Source organism: Lagopus leucura, unplaced genomic scaffold, assembly GCF_019238085.1.
Source record: "Lagopus leucura isolate 7727_CA_CO unplaced genomic scaffold, USGS_WTPT01 Super-Scaffold_100021, whole genome shotgun sequence".
Taxonomy (NCBI): domain Eukaryota; kingdom Metazoa; phylum Chordata; class Aves; order Galliformes; family Phasianidae; genus Lagopus; species Lagopus leucura.
The window spans coordinates 752,726-771,419 of record NW_024962274.1 but is presented as its reverse complement, the minus strand read 5'-3'; the positions used below and the strand labels follow the sequence as shown (position 1 = coordinate 771,419).

Below are 18,694 nucleotides of genomic sequence, written 5' to 3'. Positions count from 1 at the left end.
AGCAGTGCTGAGTGCACTCTGCTGTGAGCACACTTCCTGGCACTTAGTTGAACCCTGAATACTGTTCTTTCCAGGAGCAGAAAGGCCTGTGATCTCCAGAATGTAACATTAAGAGAGATTCAAACTTACTGTGTTTTGAAATCGTTCTGATAATTAAGGAAATTACATCCATTAAATTATGAACTGCAGTAGTTGCGACCTAACTTGGTCTCCCATTTCTTTAGTTGTTTTAAATTCCACCTTTGTGGTTGTCTGCAGCTGTCTGGGCAATTAGTTTTACAAACAGCTGTAATCTGGAGAAGGATTTGTCTGACAGTAGTGTTTATGCATCAGTGGCCAATCCCCCTTCCACCTGGTGTTTGCCTGCAGGGACACTGAATTACGAAGACCTGAAACTCTAAATTTGATGCAGGACAGAGAGCATCACCAAGTGCTAAGGAGTTATGTGGACAGGACAGAGAGGTAGGGAGAAGAAACGTATAGTTCCTACTGAATATTTTGTAATTATTTTCTTTGCTAACCATAGTAACCAGTTATTCCTTTACGTAAGGGTCATCTGGAGAGTTCCTGGAGTGGTTACTTAATCAGCTCCAGTAGAATGAGTATTAAGTACTGGGTATCTCAGTGTAATAAGCCAAATGTACAAAGCCATTGATACATGTTGAGCTGTGGAAGTGTTTAAATATGGAGTTCAGGAGAAGAGGTAGAAATAACTGCACTGAGTCGACCATGAAGTAGCAAAGTCAAATCGTTATTGCAGCAGTTTGACATCTTGCTGAATAGCTACTCTTACAGAGTTAATAAGATCCATGTGCATCACTGACAGCTCTGTGTGATTTCACTTTTTTAAATTTAAGATTGAAAATATACTTTCTCTTTTTCCATTTGGCAGACCCCCAGCTGATTCACCTTACTTTCTCTCTCTATCGAGTCACCAGAGTCAGGTAACACAATGAACTCTTCTGTCTTACTCTTCTGGCTAAGTGTGATGCAGAACCAAACTTAGGATAGCCCTAAGACGCAGCCTGTTTCTCTGCAGCCCATCTGTCTGTAGCTCTGTCTGTACAGCACAGTGCACTGTTTTGTTCCAGGTGCCCAATGCAGACCCTGACCTGCACCGCAGGCACATAGAGCGTACCCGGCGGGAGGCACAGCTGGCAGCACTGCAGTATGAGGAGGAAAGGATGAGAACAAAGCAGATCCAGAGAGAAGCTGTTCTCGACTTTGTTAAGGTACCTTTCCTTTAGTCCTCAGTAGATTCCAAACTTTTATCATTTTCTTTAATGAAAATGAATTGCTATGGTCATTAACACTTGCATACTGCACTCTTGGGCATGCGTGGTGTTTTATAAAGCAAATGAAGAAGCAGCTAGGGTTTGAGCTGCCTATGAAGCGAGGCTTTTCGTTAACAACTATCATAATGCCCTGCTAATATTGTGCAGAAAATAGTTGTTTCTTTTTAATTATTGAAGAAAATCAGCTCAGTCTTTCAGTTAAAAATGTACCAAAATGCATCTTCATCAACAAGCCTTCTTGTTTTTTTCTTCTGTTGCCTTTGTTATTCATGAGAACTTTGTTCTCAGCAGTGGAATTCCTCCCTTGGGTTATGTTTTGAGTCTGTTATGCCTCTTTAAGATGCAAAAACGATTTGGGCTTTTTGTTTTCATACAATATAAAGGCTGGCTTTTGACTAATAATATTAGTGAAGTTTCAGCTAGTGGAAACTTGCAATCAGTCTGGTACATGTTTTATTTAAAAACTAGGACTGTTTCTGTTTTGAAACTTCTTAATTACGCTGTAATATTCAGAGCTTTTGTTTCTCTGTCTTATTCTTTTAAATTGGTCTTTTTTTCTTTCTGTATAGCAAAAAGCATCCTTAAGTCCTCAGAAGCCAAGTCCTCTGGATAGTGAGGTAAGACTCCAGTAAGAGCATTACTTTTCTCCAGGGGACAAAAAAAGAGGCTATCTCAGAAATCAGAGGTTTTCCTGTTTGTAGAGAGCACTTCAGGACTGGGTTATAGCATAGCATTTCACATTTAATCAGCCCTTGGTTGACACCCCAAGCACACACCTCCCCTTGGATCAGTTTAATATTTCCTTCTGTCCGTGCAGATTGCCTGTCTGAGTGTTTTGTTTTCCTGTATGTTTTCTATGTCCTATATGGAAAATGGATTTCACGTTCCATTTCAAGGTGCTGCTTGGAAGCAATACAGATCACTTTCTAATGGGAGCACGCAGGCAGGTTTTAGTGGTGCAGTCATTTCTCGTTCACCAGTCAGTTTCCTCCATTTGCCTGTTGTAATTCCAGTTATCCCAGAATGATCAGCTATTTTTATTTTTGAGATCTGTTTACTTATTCAAAAGAAAAGAGCTTTATTTTAATATCATTTTATAGGCGAAGGCAATAAAAAGGGGACAAGAAATCACGCAGAGCTCAGTCTTCTAAGATGTACAGAATGAGCCAGTGACATCTGCTCACTGTGTGCATCACGTGTCGGTGTAATAAGTGCTCTTCCACTGCTTGCCATCCCCTCTTACATGAGGGAAATTAATTCACGTGGCAGCGTTAATCAGATCAAAACCTTTAACAGCATAATGCAACTCTATTTATATATTTATTAATGCAAACATAATTATCTCTTCAGAAGCATTTTTCACCTTATTTTTGCTTTGAAAATTACCAAAACGAGGGATATTTGAAATAGTCTTTGCTCCTTTTTGCTCTTCTTAATGTTCTTTTGTTCTGAATGTATTCTTTTAAAGGGTCCTTTGTTCTCCCATGCTAAAAACTGAATACGTGGTTGTCTGTATGTGCTTGAGACAACACAGCAGGGTAATTGATTCCTTAAGTGATAGGGGTACCCTGTAATTCCTGGGTCATGTGGCTGTGTATTCCTACGCAGTTTTGGCTGCTGTATGGAACTGTCGAAGCAGTGCCTCACAGTGCTATAAACAAGCAGCACGTGTTCCAAAATGTCTGTCTGTTCACAGCTGTGTCGTTCTGTTTGTTTCTGACATTACTCCATCTCTCCCACCTCCCAGTGTCCCTTTCCATCCAGAAGGTCTCAGCATACTGATGATAGTGCCTTGTTAGTGGTAAGATCCTGCACGCAACAGCCTTTTTCTGTGGCAGATTCTGGAACATGAAAATAATGATGTGTTACGGTTGTCTCTGATTAGACCAGCTCTTTCAGATCTAATCTAAATAGCATAAAACATGACCTCTTGTTTCAAAAGTGACTTATCTTGAGTATGCTGATGTTTGTACTGTCAGCCATTTCTTAATAATATAGTGATGTTTTCCTGCAGAATAATTAAAGCTTGCTTTTTGCTAAGAGCAGAAGGAAATTACTGCTAATGAAGAACAATTTATAAAATTCAAAATTGACCTCTGGTAGCATTACATTGATTTGCCCTCCATTTAGCTCGCTTCCTAATTGATGAGCTCTCCAGTGTCAAATAAACAACTGGGTGCTCTGAATACAGCCCCCACTTGAGCTTTGTTTGCGTCCTGCACCGAGTGCTTGGCATGGAGTGGTGTCCTGGGAACCACAGCACAGCAAGGGGGAAATATTGCTGTACACATAAGTGCTAAAAGTCTGAGCTATTCCTCGTTCTCTGCCGCTGGTTAGTGATGAAGATGTCTTTCTTACCTATTTTGAACACTAGCAAAAAGGAAAACTTTTATGTGCTTCATGTTTTATGCTATTTCTTCTTTTATGGCATCTTACTGATGCAGCATAATTAAAGAATATTATTAATGCCACAATCCTTGTCTGTAGAAGGAGAATACACTTGATTTGCCTGCTGTTGCATGACTGCATGCCTGGGACTTATGTTCTTAGCTCACGTGCATCCCCACCACCTACCTGAATTCTCTGTAGGCAGTGCTCTCAGAACACATCTCTTAGAACGTGTTGGTCAGTGTTTTCTCTCTTCATTCAGACGTCTTGGTGTTCTGCTGTCTCATGCCCAGCACTGTGAGGGGGCAGAAGAAGGCTCCTTGTGAAAGCAATGTGTTGTGATCGTGCTTGTACCTGTTGACAGAAATCACACTCAGCCAATCTAAATGCAAAAGCTCCTTTATATGCTGTAAGAACCAGGAGAGCAGACGTGGGTTTTGTGAAGTACTGACAGTGAATTCATCTTCAGAATGTATTTCAAAGATGATACGTTTTAAGGACCCCTTTTATTTGTTAGTGTCATCCCATGGTTTTTATTGTACTGAATTCTGGGTTGTATACTTGGAAGTTGAGCAAACTGATTGCTAAAAATTCCATTCACGGTGGTGTCTTTTGTTCCTTTATCCAGGTTGAATCCATGCACAAAAAAGGGGCTGGGGGAAAAAGTGGCCGGGCTGGCAGGGGAAGTTGGAACCATATTTCAAAACAGTTTCTGCATTAAATTTTCTTGGGATTTCTTGCTCTTTTTCAGCAGCTCTAAACTCTGCATCCCATACATCATGCTTTCAGGGTATGAAACACTGGTTTTCTGAACTATGGAAGTATGATCTGCATATCTGTGCTGCAGTGGAAATGCATACTGTGTCTAATGATGACAGATGCCAGGACAGCTGCTCGTAGGGATTGCTGTGACTGGAACGTGTAGCTCTGGGCAGCTCATGAATTTGCAGCAGTTGTTTTTTTCCACTACTGTATTTTGTACGTCAAAAACTTGTTTAACAGCAAGGAATCGATCACTGGTTTGCTTAAAAAACAGAAGTAGTCATAAGAGTTGAAATTTTACTTTTACCCTTTTTAATTCTGTTGCATTTCCTTGACATTTTGTCTGTTCCTATGGGCTTGAAGTGTAGCTAGATCTAAGTTCTGAGGCTGGTTTTTTTTCCTTCAATGAAGCATAGGGGCATTCATATCACAGCACCATTTGCTACTGACAGTTCAGTGCATTTTTTCCATTTACATCCTTTTCTCTGTATCATTTCCTGTGCCTAAACACTGCATGCCAATAAAGCTGCATTCTGTCTATTGGATTTTCCACTAATTGTTCCAAAAAAATTAATAGTTACCTCGAATGCAAGTCCTTTATTTTGGTAGTTCTTCAGGGGTCGTTACCTCTTTAGCAGAAAAATTCCTAGAAGTCAAATTTAAGCTGTTATTTTCCTTTTTAAATCTCATCACGTTTCTGTTGCCATTTAACGCAGATTGAAATGCATTTGTGTTGCACAGTTTGCTCTGGTCATTCCTTCCCATTGGTAGGTACTTTCAGGACAGCCTGTTTCAGCTCACAAAATGGCTTTCCATGCCTTCTGTGAGCATATACAGTTTACTTGCTTGTTCCTTCTGCATCCCTGTGATGTGATGCAAAGTGGGGTTTGGCTATAGGACTTGAGTGCGTGTTGTGATGGATTTCACTGTGGTGATTTATAACAGCCAGACTAACTAAAGCTTTGCTCACAGACAGTTGCTGGCCTCTCTGAGAAAACCTGCAGTGTAACTCAGTGCTGTATCACTCATATCCCATTTGCCATTCTCACCAGAGTACTCTCACTGCAGTTGGGAGTGCTTATTAATACGGCATCAATGCTTCAGACTTGGGGTAGTGATTTCAGTCTTGCCTGCTTTTGAATCTCATCTTTCCCCAGATGGCTTTTTTTCCCCTCTACTACTGCACGTTACAAGGTGGGTTAGTGGGAGATGGATACTAAAGGCACCACTGTTCTCACAAACTGCTTCTCAGTTTGTCACAAAGCCTGTGAAATGCCCAGTGGGCACCAGGCAGCTGCTGTGACCTGTGTGTAACACTCATGTTACTGCTGCTGTTTTGGCTGCCTTCGTTGTGTTTTCTTCTTGAGGTCTCAAATGTGACCTGGGACCATCATCACAGTTAGCACGTGGGATCTCTGAGACATTTGAAGTTAAGCCTTTTGGGCATCGGTGTGCTACAAGTAATAACAGCATGAGAAAAGTAAGCATGACTTGAATTATGCTAACTTGTGCCCTGGAGGTTTCTCTCAGAAGTTATCGTCCATTTGTATGCTCAGACAACTGACAATCAAACTGATGTGAAATAGCCTTATTTTTAGTTAGTGCAGAGTCGTAGTTGGGCTCTGCTTTGGCATTCTTTCTATCTAAAGTTGTTTCTGGCTGGGGACGTTTCTCTAACTTCATTGCTACGCCTAGAAATGAAGAGCAGCGTGTGCAGTCCTAAGTCACAATTACGGCACCCTGATTCTTCTTGTATTGCAGCTGCCTTCTCTTACAGTTGTTCTTTGCCTCACTTCTTCCTCTTTTGCCTCCCTTTCTTTTCTCGCTGTCCCTGACAGAATGGCTTTGAGCCTCTCTTTGTGTTTGAGATTGACAGTAACACCAATACCATTAAGAGAAGGCCAGGGACTCACAAACAGGTGAAGAGCATGCGCTGTGTTGCTGTTGTGCTTCCCTTACCCTCTGTGCTGCGTTCCCCCCTTTGCCCACTGCTGGGTTTGTGGATTGTGACTGCTGCTTGTTAGTCTGTGTCAAGGTTGTCCTGCTCTTTTTGCACAGGAATAAAGATGCATTCATGTCACAGACCACCACCATTTGTTTTATTTTGCTTTTTGCTATACTAGCTGGTACGTTTGCTGAAATGACATTTTGAAACTTGTAAAGCAAATGAATGGAAACAGCAAAAAAAGTGAGCGAAGGAGGCTGTTCTGAGGATCAGCTGCTGTCTGCATGGGGCATGAAGGTGTTTGTGTAAGGTTTGCCCTGTCTGTAACATCTCCTTCCATGTGTAATTCACAAAGATCAGCATTAGGTATCAGTGGCAGAACAAACGCGGTCCTTTAGCCCATTAAATGTGAGTCTCTCTGATCTTACAGAGTTGGTAGATTAACTTGAAGCATTAAAAAGAAAAGCATTTATTTAGAGTAGTGGCTCAGGATGGGCTGTTAGAGGGTACACTTTCCTTCAGGTGTTTCTTTAGGAAGTGCTTACCTGCTTGTCGTTCAGTTTTGCTTCCGATGGCACATTGTTGTGTGTAAAAAGGAAAGTTTCACCTCCCAAGCTCATTAGCCAGAAAGTTCAGGAGGGTAGGAAGGCTTCAACCACAGTTTGAAAAGCAAATACCTGTTGTGCCTGCCTTTTGCTTTTTAAGTGTTTCCAAGCACGTGACCATGATCACCTCTTCCTTTCTGACCTGGTTACTCAGTTCCAGCTGTGCATGTGCCCTACCAGCTGCTTGCTAACACTGCTGCTGCCTTGTCTTTCTTTCTGCATTCAGTCCCTCTCAGGGTTGAATCAAGACAGCTGTGCTACTGCCCTGCCTAACGCCTCTGCCCTCAGTCCTGCCAAGGTATCTCTTGCTATTATCATTCACCAATAAAGCCTACAAAAAACTGGGATCCACACATCTGTTTTAACAGGTGTTGGTATGTCAGCTTCTAGTCAGAAGTTCAGGTAGGGTATGAACCTGATTTACATGATTAAACTGTAATAGCTGTGACCTCATCTTAGCTTTAGGCTGTGTCTAAGCTAAAAAACATGGTAACCCTTCTGCTCCTCGTTGTCTTTGATGTTGCTTTTTATTTACAAGATGATTTTCTCTTAACAAAGTCGAGTTTATCACAGTACTTCTACTGTGTTCTTTACTGGCTTGCTTTTCCCATTGAGTATGGGTATCCTATAATTTTCTTCTGTGGACACTGCTATTCTGAGTGCATTCATCATGAGAAATTGGTCTGTGTTAAGTACTACAGTAAGATTAAAGTGTATTTTGCTAGGGAAATTGATATTCAGTGAATAGCAGTTCTGCATTATCAAGGTGTCACAGTCTGTGCATTCTTATCCGTGCTGCTGTTATGCAAGTGTAGCATGTTCTTTAATTAGCTGCTCTGGCTGTGCCCCCTCTGCAAAGGATACTTAGCATCTTGGTGAGAAGGAGTAAACAAAGAGAGAATTGCACTGTCAGTGCTGTTTCATCACTTCTTCCTCAGAAAAGAGTAATTGTGGCATTTCTGCAAACAAAAAAGCTAGCTGCTTTCTGCAGAGATAAGGCTTGGGGAACAACTTGTGTTTGTCACGTCTGGCTTTTCATTCTGAAGTATGTTTACATGGATGGTGCCTTGCATAAAACACAGCAAATAGTAAAGATGTAGTCACAACTTCTTCCAGATTAGGACCATTTATGTTCTTCTACTTTTTTGTCTACAGAGTGATGACAGATCCACCATCTCTCCTGGCTCACCCTCCACTCAGACAGGTAACAGGGAAAGGAAGCAAAGCTTCTGAAAAACGAGATCAAATCATCTGCCTGCACATTTGTTCTATGAGAAGGGAGTGCTGTGTGTGGCACTGCTGTGCTTGAGAGCTTACCCACTGATTTAGGTCTCCTTGAAAACACGCGAGGGGAGAGGCAGCAGGGCTGAAGCATGTCCTCAGGGACAGTGTAGGCTTTGGCCCACAGATCCATTCAGCTGCAGGCAGAACAGTTGTTGGAAGTGGTATGTGGAATGTGCTTTGCATGGCGAGTGTCCTTGGAAGTGCCTTTTCCTGCTCTATGCTTTTATCATGCATGCATGTAATTTATTTTGTCATTATATTAAAATTTGGGTTTTTTTAATTGCCACGTTGCTGAACCCATTTCCTATTTAAATTCTAACAGTTTCCTTCTTCCTCATTTCCTTTCCTGTGCCTTCCCACATTTGTTTAGTCCACCTTTCCCCTGCACATCCTGGTCATGCAGCCCTGCCTTCCTATAGAAACCCTTCCCAGCGACCCGAGAGTTTCCTTTTTCGAGCAGCTGTCAGGGATGAAGCAAACAAAGGTAGGTTATGTAACTCACACATCAGCCTGTTTTGCATTGCCTCTTATTAACGTTTGCCTTACCTAGGTTTTGCACTGCTCTGTTACTTCAGGTCATTATCATCAAACTAGCTTTAGGGTTCAGTTTGCAAACATGTGGCCCTATAAATACTTTGTGAACAACCACTGTAGTTGTGAAAATGTGGGAATCTGTTCTTCTTGGTCTTTCTCCTTATGCCTGCAAAGGTAGCAAGGAAATGCCATGCAAGCCTTCAACAAGTTACAAATGCAGCTTGATAGAATTTGCATTATATGTAACAGCATATGGCAAAATTGCAAAGCCTAAAAGGCTAAACTCTTTCAACATACTTCATCTGTCAAAACTTTGTCCTCTTTTTGTGAATGATTGGTAGCCAGCAGAAACAACAACATCTAAAGGGAAAAGAAGATGTGCTAGGAAACACCTCGTTTAGATTAGCAGGTCATTAGTTTGATAGGTTAATAGGCTTTTAAAGAAGCAGATTTGTGAAATGGAATGCCCTGTACCCATTCTGGAACGTTGTGGGTGTGTAATGCAGCAGTGGAGGGCAGTCAGCCAAACCATACTTACTGATTTCTCTCCATGCCATTTTTTCAGTGATTGCTTCATCATCTTCCCGTGCCTTGTCTCCTGCTAATGATTCTGCAGACACCAGAGTTAGGCAGAGCTCCAAGCAGCGTGAGGAGGAGCTGGAGCTGATAGAGCAGCTACGTAAGGTAAGAGCTGACAAAGCCAGTGAAGCTCTCGTTGTGTGCCGTCATGTTAAAGCTGCCCTTGTGTTCCAGACTGATTGCACTGAGCCAGTTATGGGAAGGAGTCGACCAAAATTGAATGGCACTGTGCAAGCTGAGTGTTTCTTTCAGATGGAGGCACTGGAGGTTGTTGTTTTTTATTGTGGATAAAGTTAGATCCAGATGCAGTGAAATACACAGCTTCTGGCTGGCCAGTGATCTCTGCTGTTAGATCTTTTGCTTATCACCCTTCGTACTTGTGGGGAGCTCCCTGGGAAGCTCCCTCAGTGTCTTTCCTTTTAATCTCTTTATACATTTCATCTTTGCTATAAAGCCTAGAGAAAAGCAGGTGGCATGCAGGGACTGCTGCCAGTCGTGATGACAGCATACTTTCCTTGTGTGCTCTGAATCTACCTGTTGACTCTTGCTTTATGCTTAGTTAATTGTAGAATATCTGTGGCAAAAATCTTCCTTACATTCAGGCTTTTTGTTGGTTGAGGGCCAGTATGCCCTGCATTGTGCCCTGACATTGGCTGATACTGACTATGCCACAGGGCATTAAGGTAGTGCTCTGCTTTGCCCCAGGCACACTTGTGCTGTCTGTGAAGGGATTCCTTGAAGTGCTCTAATGCTCTGAGCTTTCTCAATAAATGAGAATTCCTTTCTAAAGCTGATTTTAAAAGCTGTAAGCATCCCAGGTAGGCAGAGAGTTAGTTCTTTCTCTGCAAACTGTCCGAGTAAGGACAATCTGCTCCCTCTAAAAGGAGAAAGCTCTCTTAAGTAAAATGAAACAAAACTCAGCGTTTGTAGAGCCTTTCATCTCTTATCTCAGAATGCTTTACATGCAGTCTCTCTCTTGTTCTGCTTCCTAGGTAAGATTAAATCTTTTTTGTATACTTAAGATTTTAGATTTAACTTGGTGAAATCTGCACAGCATTTGAAGTAAAACCTGATTTGAATTTATGTTCATTCCTTAAATGTTAACTACATCATTTTTAAAAACTCTACTAAGCAATTGTCTGTTTTTTTTCTTTACTGAGACCTTTATTAGCTGTATCGTCCTCCAGTCGACAGTTATTTTCAGTTCCCTTTGCAGAGCCGTTTGCTGAGAATGTGAAGGATTAGGAATATTGTTCTTAGACCCTGATTTCTGTTATTTTTGGAGAATGGTTGTGTTAATCCCAATGTGCTGTGAGAAGAAAACTGTTCATCATTGAACTCAGGTGCTCCCAGACCGTGTTCAGCTCTGGCCCAGTGCAGTGCAGGAGCCGTCTTGGTGTCGCTCAGAAAACTGTTCCAACCAGCCTGGAGAACAGACAGGGAGTTGTAACACAAATGCTTCTGCTCTTAAAAAATGTTCTGCAGACTGAAACGCTTGGAAACCAGCACTGAATGTTTGTGTCCGTGTTCATTTTCCACAGAATATCGAATCACGGTTGAAAGTGTCGCTGCCCAGTGATCTTGGAGCAGCTCTCACGGACGGCGTTGTTCTGTGCCACCTGGCTAACCACGTCCGGCCTCGCTCTGTCCCCAGCATCCACGTCCCCTCACCTGCTGTTGTAAGTATGTCACAATGACAGCGTTTTGTAGGGGTCCAAAACCCTTCCAGCAAAGATCTGTAATCCAGGCAAGTGTGAAATTCATTATTTTCATTGGTGAACGTGCGTGACAGCCTTTCTGTGCAGTGTCTGTGGTTTCACTTAAAGCCTACGGGTTTGGGTTTGTTTCATTTAAATAAAGTTACTTCTGGTACAGATTTCCAGAAATCATTAGGATTTTCATGTCCTCCCCATGTTAACTTAAGAAGTAGTAAAATAAGAGACGGTTAATCCTGAAAAACAAAATAGGATGTTTCAGAAGATCAAAAGATCTGAGAAATTCAGGAAAACACAGAGAGAAGCACAACGTTCCCTGCATTATTTGAGATCCTGCTGCACAGAACAGCAAGAACAAGCAGAGAGGCCAAAATGATTCCTGTATCCATTTCACAGCACTACGAATTTCTCCGCTTAGGAATGTCAGCAGAGCACACTTGAGCTGTGTTTGCATGTGCTTGGAGAACAGCATCTCCTGGAGCAAAGTAAATCCACTCAGACCTTTGTGATAAGAAAGGAAAAAGCATTGTTTTATCTGGGGGCTGTTCAGAGCAAGAAAAGAAGTGCACAGAGAAGTTTGGCAACTGAGGAACTTGTTCCTCTTACCTAACTGCAGTGTTTTTGTAAGGCAACGAAGGTAATATATTATTGGGTGCATTATTGTGTATCACCTTGGGAGAGCTCAGAATTAAAGTGGGATGCAGAGCTGTGACACAGCGACAAATTAATTACAGTCACCTGTCAACCAAAAAAATAACAGGTATGTGGCAGTCAAAAGGTTCAGTGGGAACATTTAGGATCAGCAACTTGGAAGTACAGCAGAGAGACAAACTGCTTGTGATGCACCTTCACATCATCTTAGAACTAAATAAATAGGGGAAGAAGTTTTTCCTGTGAGAAGAGTTTGAAACAAGCACGTTGTTTGCTTTTTTTTTAATTTGGAGTCAGTCCTTGTGTTGGTTGGAATTTGAACTGGCACTTACAGGGCTGCATACTGTATCATTGTGGTTCCTCCTGCTTGGAATGATGTGAACAAGGAGATGTCTTCATTATTTTGAGCTGCACACGCCAACGTTTTAGGCAGATTGTGGAATCATTAAGAGAAATGCAGACAGCTGCTATTCACGATGCTGGAGTTGTCAAGAATATCTTCTCAATGGCCTGGTTTTATGTGCTGCTGAATATTCTGCTACAAGTTAAATCATGGCTTTGTCATCGATGTCGCAGAAGAGGCGGCCTGTGGCTGGATGGCTCCAGCAGCAGAAGAGGCATCGCGTCTTTGCTCAGTCACAATGTGGTCTTTGTGCTCCCTCCGTCCTGCAGGAGAAAGAAGGCAGCAATAGCCTTTAACCTGCTTTCTTGGTGGGGTACGTGGCAGGCTGGGGGGCAGAGGAAGAGCCCCAGCGGTCTGCTGTTCCCCCCTCTGAAGGAAAACCACTGAACTCGCAGGCTGCTGCTGCACACACTGTGGGTAGCTTGTGTGAAGGAACAGGAAGCTTGTGTCTCTTTAATCAGAATAAACTTCAGGAATAGGAACAAGACAGAGCTGTGCAGTGCTGTGTCCATGTAGAGGTGAGAAAGCCAACTATGCAGAAAAAACTGACTTGAAAAGTGACAGTGAATCCATCTGCAGGAGGCTTGTATGCAGCAAGCCGCAGTGCTGGTTTTATTCCATGGTATCTGGGTTCATCTAGCCTTCATTTTTTTATCTCTTTCTTAACTGAAACCAGATTTTCAGTATTTATTTAACACAGTAATCCAGAATGGACTCCAAGTTGCTTCATGTCATTAAACTGTGCTGAAATCACGGCACAGGTGCTACGTGTGTGTATGTTTCATTCAGTATGTGTCTTAAATTATCCCATTACAGTCACTAAAATGTTAGCCTGTTTTATGTAACACTGTGCACTGATACAGTACAGGTTAGAGTTGCCTTAAAAAATCATCCAGTATTCATAAAGTAGCTTTTCAGAAAGCTTGGAACTTGCTTTTCTAAGCAAACTGCAGCACAGCCTGGTTTGAATGATACAAACTTACTGCTGTGTGGGTTTTTTTTTTGGCAAAGAGGTTTATTAAGAGTTTCATTAAAATTAAAATCCTCCCAATTAAGAGCACTTTGCCTGCTTCTTTTGCAGCCTAAGCTCACAATGGCAAAATGCAGACGAAACGTGGAGAATTTCTTGGAAGCTTGCCGAAGGATCGGAGTGCCTCAGGTACATTTTTCTGCTGTTCTGATGTTAAGGTGCAGATGTGATTTTGTGTTTTTATGGTCAGGAAAAGAAATCAGTGTTCCTTGAGACATCTGATGAAAATGAGGTGATTAAAAGTTCAGGAGGCTCACATGTGAGGTATGCATTACTGTGTAGATAAGACCCTGCGTTGTCTTCTCCAGTAAAAAGAAGTTGGGTGTAGTTTGTCTGTCACAGGTCTGATTCACTGACTGCTGTGCCTTAAGTGCAGAACAGCTGGGTGCAGCTTGAGCCTGGCTTTAGAACTGCAAGGTACTTGATAAAGACAATTCATTTTTCTCAATATTAGGTATTTGGCAGCTTAAAAGTAGGATAAAACTTGGATGATGTTTTGCATGTGTAACTTCAACTCCAAAGCATTTGATGTTCCTTCAGAACAATCCTTTTGTGTGAACATCTGTACCACCTTGCCAAGAAGTCTCACTGTTGTTGGCCTTTCTCTGACAGTAGCTACCTTTGCACAGATCTCATTCTCTGTGCTAAGAACCAGAGCTAGAACTCCAATCTCTGATTTTCTTTCTCTCTTCTGAAATGAGTCCTGTTACTGTTTTATGCTGTTCTCTCCTTTCCTCTTTGTCTTATTCAGCGGCTGCTTCAACACAAATGATTTCAATGTCATGTTTTTTATTTTTCTTCTAGTGTATAAATGTGATTGGTTTCTTATACATACACAGTGTTTCTGCTGTAGGTGCTGTTTTCTTTTTTATGTATAGTGAAAGGGAAAAGTAGACCCAGTGACTCATTTCCCTGCTGTTTCTAAAAGCAGTGCTCTCAAGTCAATCGTGCAGTATTTTCTGATAGCTTCACACAAAGGCATTTGAGCCATTGGGATTTTAGGATAGAATATTTATTGAGCTGCCCAGCAGTTTCACATGACTCACTGGTGAATGGCGTTGGAACGTGGTAGGAAGTCATCAATGATCGTTCATGTTCTGAGACGATGAGGTATTTTAGTCCCTTAAGAAACTGGAGCCTGCGACTCCCAGCAGGACTGCACAGTATAGATCCTGGAGCAGAATGGTTCAATCCCATTGCAGCTCCCCTGGTCACAGCTCTGTTGACACGGAGATGTAATTGTTATGGGATTTGAGTACAAAGCTGATCTCTGAAATGGCGCGCCTTTAAAAACAAGAAAAGAGCACTCAGGGCAAGAGTCTCCTATAGACCCGCTCTGCTCCATCTACTGCACCTTCTGTTTAGGATCCTCCTGTTTTTCTCAGTTCTCCTGCTTTAATGTGAAAGAGTTGAAGGAGAATGTCTCTGGGGAAACCCACTGCAGTACCCCAGCTGAATTCTAAAGCTGCTCTCACATGTCTACATTACATGTCTGCTGAGATGAGAAGTAAGATATCAGTATGAAGGAACGGCGTGGCAGCCTCGCGTATTTCTGCTGAAAAGATGCCTGCAGCTATTTAGCTATTTCTTTTCATTTGAATTCCAATTACAAAAAATGAAGGGCTTGCTGGAAGCATGGATCTATGCAGAAATACCTTCTAAGAGGAATGCCACTTTACGTAGAAGGTTACTTTTAGAAAATAGAGTGAAGCAGCCATTTCCACAGAACTTTGCTGGCCAGTGCTGTGGCATGAAAAGAAACCTCCAGCTGAGCAGATTGGTGTGCATCTAGATTTCACTGATGTGCAGCAGGCAAGTGAGACACTGTGGGAACGGTTACAGAGCACTAAAACTCTAATTAGCAATAGATTAAACTCTAATTAGTAATAGATATTTCTGCAGAATGCTGCATTCAAGGATCAGTTACACAAAAAGAATCCCTTCTGCTGTTTTCATTAATTATGGTACGTGTGGAGGCTGAGCACGAGCACTCAGTGCCAGAAGCATGTCACAAAGCTGAGCTGCAGGCTGTTTGCCCTGCAGAAATGGCTTTCACTAGGGCACGTGTGAACTGCTCTGTTTTTAACTGCCAAGATGGTTCCATGTGTAAGTTGTGGAGGTTACAGGCTCCTCGCTGAGCACTGTGTATCTGCACTTTGTGTTCTTTGAAATGGGGAGTTGTACAGATTGCTTTGTGAGAAATAACCGTGTTACACTTCTTGAACATGCAGATAATCTGAAATGTCTGACTGACTGCTTAGTGGATGTTGCTATGGCTAACTGACTGACCTTTTTTTCTGTCTGTTTTCCCTTCCTGCTTACACACTCTGGACAGGACAATCTTTGTTCCCCTTCTGACATTCTTCAGCTAAACCTCAGCGTTAAAAGAACAGTTGAGACTCTTCTTTCCCTGGGGACAGATTCAGAAGAATCCAGTCTTCTCTCCCTTTCTATTCAGCTCTGGGGCTTTGTGGTGTTTTACTGTACTCTGATGCTAATGCTCTGTATGGTCTATCGCTGCGTCTTTTTCCTCTAGCTGAGGGACGGTGCTGCTGTTTCCTCCCTCCATCACTCCAGTTCTCTGTAAAGGATTTTGGGTTTTGTCAAGACCGTGTGTACAAAGTGCTCTTTCTCACTTATGGGAGAGAAGTAACGGAGGTGACAAACGCAGTGTGTGAACACATCGATGCACCCACACAACCACCTGTGGCAGAACTCACGTTTGTGTTTGCTGTGTGACGTTGAGCAGATGTAATGCTAGGGGAGGAGGTGCTGCCTGTGGGCTGGAGCAGGGGCCCGAGCTGTAGGGACACACAGGTGTGTGCTACAGGCTGACTGCTGGTGAGGGATCTAGCACTAGGAGAACTGCACTGTCAGTTTGTGTCGGTTTCCCTGTCTGTATGATTAGAACTGCACCCAGTTCATTTGTATCAGTTTGGTAAATTGCTTCCAGATTCTGATGAAAGAGGTGTTAAACAACACAAAGTATTTTGAACATCAGTGACCTTGATTAGCTCTCACAGTCTTAGGAGTCGTGGTCTGATAAGTTTTGTCCACAAAATCTTGGGATGTTTTTTCAGATCCCAGCTCCTTATCCCTGCTTCTGAGAGAATTGGACTTTCCTTTTGATAGACTGCCATGTTTTATGTATGAGTCAGGGGTTTTAAAATAGCTGTCCATGAATCCTGAGCTTTTTGAGCTTCATAACAGATCAAAGTGGAGGTTTGCAGAGAAACTGAACTCTCTGAACAGCTCTGAAAGAAAACCTTTCTGGCACAGAAGGAAAAATCCTTTGGGTTCTATCAGATGCCACAGGATTGCCATAGCATTTTGCTGTGCTCTGGATGAAACTTAACAAAGATTTCCTGAGTTGGCACTTGATTGTGGTTGTTTTCAGAAATGTCAGTATCACACAGAAATACCCAACCTGGCTGTGTGTTCAGCTCCCTCTTTATTGTTACACAAATCTCAGGTAGTCCTCTGCACAGCTTTAAAGCTTTTCCCTCCTCTGGAAAAGCATCCCAGTGCTTTAATGTGTTTCTCAGGGACATCTCAGGACTTGAGGGCACTTCCCATGCCACGTGCAAAAGGCCACGTCTCCTCAGAGTGTAGGTTGGTTCAGGGAGCTCTGGTCAGAGGTCAGATGCAGGTAAGTGCTAAGTAACAGGCCTGTTCTGAATGGGACTTCAGGGCCTGTTTGTTACACCTGAAAATGCAGTCAGCAGTTCGTAAGCCCTGGTGAGTGGTGATGGCACTCCTGCATTAACCTGGCAACAACTCTCAAGCACAATTTCAGATGCACAGAGGTTCAGCTGCAAATATTGCCACTACCAGTTATGTGTAGGTGGATCTCACAAGCTCTTGTAACATGAAGTGAATATTTAGCAAAGGAGCAAGTGGAGGAGCTGATGCCCTCTTCCCAAAGCACACTGTGACTGGCACAAGACGTTCTGCCCAAGCAAAGCATTACTGAGGAAAGAGGGCACCTTTGGTGGGGGGGTGTTTGTTTTTAAATAAGCTATTTTTGCACTGTTTACTGGTGTGAACTAAAATGAACTCTGTTCCTATGTTTCTTACCTTCTTCTAATGAACACTGTGATAAAAGCTGCCAGGGGTCTCACACTAACCGTGCCTTCCCGTTCTTAAGTCCTGTTTCCGCAGCTATTGCTGTGGTATGGATTCTTTCCAAAGCTCTTCCCCTTATCTACTTGCATACCTAAGGAACAAAAAGAAAGGTAATAAACACTTGTTCCAGTTTACAAGTATTTTCTCACAAAGCACATGGTTTCAAAAGAACTGTTCTGCTGGAAGAGAAGCGTTTCGGCTGGATCAGCTGCCTGCCCGCAGCGCTTCCAGCCTGGGCTGTTTCTCTCCGCTCGGAGCTTTGTGGGAGGAGCGTTGACTGCTGGTGTTTATGCTGAAGGATTTCTTTAATGGAGAATTGGTAAAGATGCAAAGAGTGGAGGAATGCAGGGTGCTGCAGAGCTGACTCGTGGAAAAGGAATCTCTATAGCTTTGTAGGAAGAACACAGCTTGGGGGTTTTTGTAGAGGTACAGAGGACTGCTGGGCACGCACGTCCCTGGATGACTGCTGTGGGCTGAGGATGGCCCCCCTGTGCCAAGGACTTGTGTAGGATGAGGCTTTAAATCCGAGACTGAGAACAGCGTAATTCTTAATAAACACTTTGAAACCCTTTTGCACTTTGTGTATTACTCTTATTCTTCAGAATGACTTTGGAAGCTGCTTAAGTGGGTCTCCTGGCAGTAGTGACTCACATAACGCAGGAGAATATTTGTCCTCAAACCTGCTGTTGATTTCTCATTGCCTTGAACAGGAGAAATGCTGTTTTCTACACTTGTGATCAAAATTATTTCAATCAATGAGAAGCAAGCTGTCTTTTCCTTTTTTTCTTTCCATAAAACAAATGGTGCTTTCTGCTCTTTTGTCCCTCCCAAGGAATTTATGTAATGACAAAGATCACGTCATCCATATGGACAGAAGGGCTTCAGACGGGCAAGATCTCGTTAGGAGAACTGCTTTCAAGCACGGCATTTCCCCTTAGGCTTGTTGTGTGGTGTGTCCATGGCATGCAGAACTATTTAGCTTTCTGCTTTAAAGTTGGGATTTGCTTGCATTTGGTACCAAAGCAAAGCTTGCTGCAGGAGGACTCCCTCAAAAAGTCAGTTGTGTTTTGGAAAGGAAGCTGTGCTACGACAGCGGTTCATCGTGTTGAAGCAGAGCTTTCCCCCTCCTTAAGTTAGCCTGATTTTGATGTCATAAACTCCTGCCATTTCCACACGGGCAGAAATAAAGGATTTTGCTGTTTCTTAATTCTCCCATAGTCCTTCAAATTCTCATTATTTGTTCTGTGTAGTGGCTGCTGAGTGAACATGACCATCAGCCCAGCAGTAGACGTGTACACAGTCGTTACTTACGAGCAGAAGTTTCATTTCATACCTGTGTGTGTGTGTGCTGTCTGTAACATTTCATTTTTCAGTTTCC

At 42.6% G+C, this 18,694-nt stretch overlaps 1 protein-coding gene and 1 long non-coding RNA gene across 5 annotated transcripts in view; one reads left to right on the top strand and one right to left on the bottom strand.

Annotated features, from left to right (window-relative positions):
* LRCH3 (leucine rich repeats and calponin homology domain containing 3) overlaps positions 1–18,694 on the top strand; it is a 51,754-nt gene that overhangs the window by 29,444 nt on the left and 3,616 nt on the right. Inside the window, exons 11-22 of one of the 4 annotated variants that reach the window (XM_042878097.1) lie at positions 370–462; positions 893–944; positions 1,092–1,232; positions 1,865–1,912; positions 3,043–3,096; positions 6,284–6,364; positions 8,151–8,199; positions 8,650–8,763; positions 9,379–9,497; positions 10,934–11,071; positions 13,243–13,320; positions 15,527–18,674. In XM_042878097.1, coding sequence (XP_042734031.1) covers positions 370–462; positions 893–944; positions 1,092–1,232; positions 1,865–1,912; positions 3,043–3,096; positions 6,284–6,364; positions 8,151–8,199; positions 8,650–8,763; positions 9,379–9,497; positions 10,934–11,071; positions 13,243–13,320; positions 15,527–15,727 — 1,168 coding nt within the window. In that variant the 3' untranslated portion in view covers positions 15,728–18,674. Of the gene's footprint in view, positions 1–369; positions 463–892; positions 945–1,091; positions 1,233–1,864; positions 1,913–3,042; positions 3,097–6,283; positions 6,365–8,150; positions 8,200–8,649; positions 8,764–9,378; positions 9,498–10,933; positions 11,072–13,242; positions 13,321–15,526; positions 18,675–18,694 lie in introns of those variants that run through there. The other 3 variants (XM_042878098.1, XM_042878099.1, XM_042878100.1) reach the window with 3 other exon arrangements.
* On the bottom strand, positions 2,697–5,091 carry LOC122183823. The gene is made up of 3 exons (XR_006180377.1): positions 5,027–5,091; positions 3,870–4,037; positions 2,697–3,136 (listed from the first exon to the last, which is right to left on the bottom strand). It is a non-coding gene; the product is annotated as an uncharacterized LOC122183823 (long non-coding RNA).